At 42.3% G+C, this 7,267-nt stretch overlaps 1 protein-coding gene across 1 annotated transcript; it reads left to right on the top strand.

Moving 5' to 3' along the window:
• Nucleotides 1–2,423: 2,423 nt before the first annotated feature.
• Nucleotides 2,424–7,175, top strand: CFAP126 (cilia and flagella associated protein 126). The gene is made up of 5 exons (XM_049881056.1): nt 2,424–2,473; nt 3,687–3,749; nt 3,931–4,011; nt 4,486–4,662; nt 5,234–7,175. Exons 1-5 carry the CDS (start codon nt 2,447–2,449, stop codon nt 5,543–5,545), a joined length of 660 nt encoding a protein of 219 aa, XP_049737013.1. The 5' UTR covers nt 2,424–2,446; the 3' UTR covers nt 5,546–7,175.
• Nucleotides 7,176–7,267: the final 92 nt, after the last annotated feature.

Below are 7,267 nucleotides of genomic sequence, written 5' to 3'. Positions count from 1 at the left end.
AGTCAATTCTGACTCATAGTGACCCTATAGGACAGAGTAGAACCGCCCCATAGAGTTTCCAAGGAGCACCTGACGGATTCGAACTTCCGACCTCTTGGTTAGCAGCCGTAGCACTTAACCACCATGCCACCAGGGTTTCCGCAATATATTTACATAGGGCTAATTTCCTTAATATATAGAATTCAAACAGATCAATAAAAACGATCAACAACCCAACAGTAAATGGCAAAAGACATGAAAGTCCATTTTCAGGGAAAAAAAGAAATAGAAAAGGCTTAAAAACAATATAAAAAAATAACTAATAATTAAAGAAATGTAAACTTAAAACAATGATACATCATGCCTGACATTACACAATATGGTGTAATGTTTAAAATTGCTGGATCTACAAGTCAGATAACTTGGGATTCAATCCTGACTCTACTCCTTACTGCGTATGCCTCCAGTTTCCTTGGCTGGGGTTGTTGTAAGAACCAAGTGAGACTATATAATAAAAAGCAATTAGAACTGACATATAGTAATTACTTAATTAACATTAGTTCTTACTATCAGACTAACGAAAATAGGAAAAACGCTGACAATAAACAACGTTGCTAAGAAAGTGGAGAACTAAGCACTCTCATATACAGCTGGCAGGAGTATAAACTGGTGAAGTATCTTTGAATGGTAATTTGACAATATCCACTTACATTTTAAATGCACAACCTTGCAGTTCACTTGTAGAAATTTATCCTGCAGAGATACTCATGTATGTTCATAAAGATACATATATGTATCTTCATAAAGATATATATAGATACAGATTTTCACTGAAGCAATACCCGGAACAGCAGAAGATTGGAAATAACCCAAATGGGCATCCATATGGGATTAGATAAATAAATTATGGTGTTTCCTAAAATAGAATACTATACTGTCACAAAAAAAGAATCCCCAGGATATTAAAAAAAGCAAATTAGAAAACAATGTGGAGAGCTTGCTACCATCCATGTTAGGAGTGTACATGCACAGAGTATTTCTGGAAGGTGACATGAAAACTGGCACCGGGGGTGGCCTGTGAGGTGCAAGACTGGGCGTGTAACGTCGGATGAAGAGCTGCTTTTCACTGAACATCTTTCTGTAAAAACAGAACGTTTTTTCCCCATGTATTTTACTTCTTCAATTACACAAAAACTAGTTTCTTTGTTTTTAATAAAAGAGTATAGTAATCACATCCATGAAAATTAGTTGTTGGTCCTCAAATAACTCCTGTCTCCTCCATCACTCTGGAGAACCCCAGGAGTCCTCTTCCAGACCTCACACTATCCAGCTGTTAACTGCCGGCGCCTAGAAAACAAGAGCTCCATCTCTACAAGTGCAGTAGTGTTCTTGATATGTTGGTTGGGATGAGGACTCTAGGGGAAGAATGCATAACAGACTGACAATTATCCCTTATAATGCTCTTCTGGTCCTCAACTGTTTCTTTAGACAACTTCTTTTTTCTGGTCATCCTAACACGACACATATTAACAGACTTCACAATTCACAAAGCAAGTTCTACTTTCTCATTAATTCTGCTAATAGATGGGTATTATAATACCATTTTAGATGAGTCTCAGGGGGGTCTCCAGCCCTACAAATGTTAGGTTTGTTCCTGGCACCACAACTTAACTCTCCCAACCTGGAGCTTTCCACTCTACAGCTTTCTCTCATCTCCCTTGCTCAATTCCCCTGCACTGGCTCCTTATTCTACCTCATCCCAGGCAATACTAGGCACCTGTGTCTCAGTCTCTACGGTTCTGGAGTAATGGAGGAGACAAATGTCATTTAAGGACCAAGGACAAGTTGTTTTTCCTTCTAGGACAGATCTCTTTTAAGCATTATTCCCTTTGTTATTCTGCCTGAGAAAACAAAACAGTGGGCCCTATACAGGATCTTTCTTACAAGTATTGAGTACCTATTATGCTATAACAATGTCCTAGACACTTCATTCACTTTTTCTCACCCTGTAAAGCCAGGCTCTCTTATCTCCACAATAAAAATGAGTTAACAAAACTTAGTAAAGGAAGTCAGGTGCTTAATGTCATACAGCTGCTGAATTCTAGAGTAAGGACCTCAAGCCCTAGTGTCTGACTTCACGCTTCCCAGTGAAAGCTCTTAGGGTTCCATGGTTTGTTAAGGTGGTTTAGGACTCCAAAGACAACCTGAAAGTTCTTAAGTCGGGTAAGTTATGCTAGGAAAAAAGAGAAGGCTCCTATGGAGCTAATTCTCTCATTTTTATTCTGTCCCTCACCTCTCGAAGATGAAAATGAACCTAAATTTCAGGGACAAAGGATGGGGGCAGTGTCAGCTAAGTGAACAATAGATAGAAGGGAAAGGCAGCCCCTGTGGATTGGGTGGCAGCCCCGGAAGGGCCGCCTTCTGAGGTTGCCAGGCAACAAGTGTAAACAGCAGAAGTGGCAGGATCATGGCCACTAACTACAGTGCCAACCAGGTAAGTTCTCTTTCTCCATCTCTTCAATGTTTAATTTTGCCTTCTAGATCCACCTTCTGGAAACCCTGGTGGTGTAGTGGTTAAGAGCTACAGCTGCTAACCAAAAGGCTGGCAGTTCGAATCTACCAGGCACTCTTTGGAAACTCTATGGGGCAGTTCTCCTCTGTCCTATAAGGTCGCTATGAGTCAGAATCGACTTGATGGCAGCAGGTTAGATCTACCTTTGGACTGACCTTCACCTAGGATTCTGATCATTGAATAGATTATCTGAGAGTGGGGCTCAGGTAGTATCTAACCTTCTCAGAGTAGAGAGGGTCTACAGACTAGCAAAAATCATCTCCAGGTTGAGTTTGTAGGGTTTAAACCAGGGGTCAGCAAATTGTTTTCTGTAAAAGACCAGGGAGTAAATATTTTAGGCTTTAAGGGCCAAGTGGCAAAATGAGATATACTATAGGTTCTCACATAACAAGAGAAAACAAATTTCCATAAAATTTTTATTCACAAAATTCAAAATAACTGGGTGCAATTTTTTGTAATACAGTTTAACTAATAAATTGGGGGCAGGAAACATTTCACTTAATTGGGATTCAAAGTTAGCATTCCCTTTCATCAAATCGATTGCAAATGTTCATCTATAAAAAACCATTCTTAGCTCAAAGGCCATCCAAAAACAGGCAGCAACATGGATTTGGTCTGTAGGCCATAGTTTGCTGACCCCTGGTATAGACCAGTACTGTCCAATAAAAAGAAAACGTGAGCCACAAATGTAATTAAAAAATTTCTAGTAGCCACATGAAAAAGGTACAAATAAATGAAATTAACCTAAGTGATATATTTAATTCAACCCAGCACTTGGTTTTGGTTCCCAAAATATTATTTTAACATGTAACCAATATTTTTAAAAGTATAAATCAGAGATTTTACTTTTTTTTTGGTACTAAGTCTTCAAAATCCAGTGTATGTTTTACAATTAAAAAGCACCTATTTTCAGACTAGTCACATTTCAAGTTGCCCAACAATCATATGTGGCTAGTGGCTACCATATTGGACAGTGCACATCTAGACCAAACAAATGGCATCCTTTCGACAGTGAGTTAAAGCCTAGCATGGGTGTTCAGGCCTTTGGTCTTCAAATCTACACCTCTGCCTACCCATCATTCCCTGGGCTTGAGGCCTTTGACCCTCACAGAAATTCTCATATTTCTCTCCACAGTATGAAAAAGCTTTCTCACCCAAATATCTGCAGAACTGGTCTCCTGCCAAGCCAACAAAACAGGTATTCAGTGCACCCACAAGGCCAGTCTCCCCTCCTTTATGTCCTGCTGTCTGTAACTCCCTGGGACAGAACTCCTTTTAGCCTTCTATAAACTCCTCTCTCCTCCCTCCCTTAGTTCGAGCCCCTCAGAGCCTTCCTCCCTCCTTTTCACAAGCACTATCCTCCTGCATCTCTACCGCAGAGCATCTCTTCCCATGAAGGCTACACTCAGATTATCGCCAATGATCGTGGTCACCTGTTGCCTTCAGTGCCCCGCTCCAAGGTGAGGTACCCATCTCTATTCCCATCACAAAAAGTAAAGAATTGAGTCACAGAACTGGGGTAGTGGAGGGGTAGATTTGCAATCTCCCACAGCCACTGTCTGGAAAACTAAAGTTCAATCTATTTCATGTTGTAACACCAGTGTCCCCAAACTTCTGGCCAGTTTATCCAACAGGACAGAGTTGTGTTTAGCGCCAGAAATCCTTGAACTGATGAATAATCTCCAGAAGAAGAATGCCTCAGATGATGATGTTTATGCAGTGGGTACCACTTTGCCAAACTGAACCTAAGGATGCAAAGTTTAAGCAGGCAGAGGGAACCTATGTGAAGGCAGGGAAGAGGAATGAGTGGGGAGATCATGCTTCCCATCTTGTTTCATTACTTTGCATTCCCAAAGGTAAAGCCTGGAAATCAGACAAACAGAGGCCCTGCCAATAGTTACTAGGAGTGAGGAGCCTTGTCTTTTTCCTTTTAGGCAAGTCCTTGGGGTTCTTTCATGGGCACCTGGCAAATGCCTCTGAAGATACCCCCTGCTCGGGTGACTCTGACCTCCCGTACAATTGCTGGTGCTGCCTCCCTCACCAAATGGATACAGAAAAATCCTGATTTGCTCAAGGCCTCCAATGGACTACGTCCTGAAATCTTAGGCAAGGTATCTATTCCTCCCACCTAACCCTTTTTTTTTTTTAACCCTACTGTCTCAATTTCTTTTCAATCTCAAAATTGCCTATTGTTATAACCCCACTATCCCAGCAGGGGGGACCTCTAACCAACTCTGTCTTATCCTGTTCTAATCCCTAATCGCTTTCTGAGGCCTGAAGGACATTTTACCCCAATAGTAGAAAATGATCTAATATCAAGGAGAGGTTACTGTGTACTGTCAAGTCGATTCCAACTCGTAGTGATCCTATATGTCAGAGTACAACTGCCCCATAGAGTTCCTTGGCTGTAATCTTCATGGGAGCAGATCATCAGGTCTTTTCTCCCACAGAGTGGCTAGTGGGTTTGAAATGATAACCTTTTAGGTAGCAGCCAAGCGCTTAACAACTGCAACACCAAGACTCCTTAAGGAGAGGTTAGGTGAATCGAATTTAACTCTTCTTATTTGAAACCTGACCTTTTGCCCATGGTATGCAGAGAAAGAAAGTCAGAATTCTGAGATGGACTGGGAACCACCTGGGCTTGACCAGAAACATAACTCTCTTCCACTCCACCTCTGACAGCCCCATGATCCAGAAAGTCAGAAGAAACTCAGGAAGAAGACTATCACAAAGACTGTACAACAAGCAGCAAGTACAACCATAATTCCAAACTCCCCAGCCACAAGCTGCAACTGCCCTGATCAACTGCAAAGCCCACATCCCTCGGCAGGTCACACTCCAGCTCTCCAAAGCCCACCCAACTCTCCTGAGACCCCACCTGGAAGCCCATGTACGCTAGAACACTGGGAAGGTTCCGAGGTCCCAGGAGGCAAACCTAGAACTCCTGAAGGGACTAAGGGCCACACTGAGAAAACCTGTCTAGAGACTAAGTAAGCAAGGTCCCAATCAAGACTGTGAAACAGGAAAATTATGGACTGGGAGAAAAGGCAAATTTGGAAAATAAACATTGTTTGCTGAATCTTCTACTGATTTGGATTTTCTCATCCTGCTATGGCTGCCTCTTATAACTGCCCATAACTAAGAGAAGGAAGGCTGGGGAAAAGACAGTAGGGGAAAGCACAGCAATGGTTTGGGATTTCACAAGGATTGGGTCAGTTATAGTCCAAAAATGATCAAAAAGAAGTTGATCTGAATCATAGCAAAAGGGTAGAACCTCAAAGAAATAACCACTCCCTGCCCCCCGCCACCCCTCCTTCATCCTGGGCTTGAGCTCCAACTTTGAAAATGAAAGGTTCCCATTTTCTAGGCTACCTGTCCCAATCTCAGCGAAGGGAAGTGACCTTGGAGAGAAGGAGAGCATGCATAACTACAACTTCAAAGTCAGCAGTGTAACTGTTTAGTACAGTTTGTGTATGAGTGTTTGGAGAAGGTGGGGGAGAAAAGGTGGGGGAAAGCCGAAGTAGAAGACACTATCCTGTCTAAGAAGACTTCATAACTAATTGATGTCAGAATGCATAAGGAAAACAAATTGAAAAGAGCTACAAAAGCATAACTCAAGTACAAATACAGTTTGCAAACTGAAGATACAGAAGTGACAGGAGGACAGCAAAGTAAAACAAAGGGAGATGGCACATAGGAATTTAGGACAGAATAACAAACATGGTGACTGCTCTGCCACCCCCTTCCACTACCAATCACCTGACTGTAAGAAGCTACCAAAAAAGTCAAGATGTCCCCTACCCATTTCTCAGCCTCTGACATCTCTTTATCATTGACCCCATTCTGCATCTGTTAAATTGAATGCCCTTGGCAAACCTTTCCCGGTCCTAGTACCCAAGTGTTCTCTCATGAACACTTGTCCCTCACTCCGAGGTCAAAAGGTACAGACAAGTGCTGGTTGAAGCTTGATCAGAGCTATGAAGATTTCCCTGAACCAGTTTAGCACAAAAGAGAGAGAGATTATTACTTAAGACCAAAGACTATTCTGGAGGTAGAATGAAGACTGTCAAAGCTGAAGTAAGGTTTTCCTCCACATCTGATATTTCCTACACTCACTGTTAACCTCTCTCCAACGCAGGGCTTTAACTGGATGGCCAACAACTCAGAGTGACAGACTAGATAGATCTGTTACCCCAAAGTTTCCAAAGACTATCAAAACAGCACTCCTACCAAGGGAGTTGGGGACTCAGAAGCTTGGCCTATATGGATTATGAAGTCAGCAAAATTTCTCATTCAACTGTCATTTTCAACCATCCTTCCTTTCTTATTCCCTACTCTCCTCTCTCTCCACATATATACCCTTACCTCATCCCTTAGCTTTCACCTCCACTGGTCCTCTGCCTCCCTTATGGACCATCATTGGCTGAACAGTACCATGAGGGTGCTCATAATCAGGCCCCAGTGGCATCTGGAGTCTCTAATAACCCAAAAGCTCTCCACATGCTTAACTCCCTTTTTTTTGCTCCTTCCTTCTCTGAGGCTTCTACATATTTAAATCTCTGGCTACTTGTATTTGATTCCCAGTGGTCAGTCACAGGACAAACTGTTTCCCTCCTGGGAAAGGTCAAATTAGGGGGTGTAAATGCTTGAGACCAGAGGGAGAGGGAGGAAATTGGCTCCCCCTCAATTGCATTCTCCCAGTTTCTCTAGATTTCA

This window comes from Elephas maximus, chromosome 3 (genome assembly GCF_024166365.1).
Source record: "Elephas maximus indicus isolate mEleMax1 chromosome 3, mEleMax1 primary haplotype, whole genome shotgun sequence".
NCBI lineage: Eukaryota > Metazoa > Chordata > Mammalia > Proboscidea > Elephantidae > Elephas > Elephas maximus.
This window is presented reverse-complemented; position numbering and strand designations above follow the sequence as displayed.

Coding starts and splice junctions, on each gene's coding strand:
- CFAP126 (XM_049881056.1), top strand. CDS start 2,447: ATGGCCACTAACTACAGTGCCAACCAG. Junction 4,012..4,485: donor CTTCAGTGCCCCGCTCCAAG/GTGAGGTACCCA, acceptor TTTTCCTTTTAG/GCAAGTCCTTGGGGTTCTTT. Junction 4,663..5,233: donor GTCCTGAAATCTTAGGCAAG/GTATCTATTCCT, acceptor CACCTCTGACAG/CCCCATGATCCAGAAAGTCA.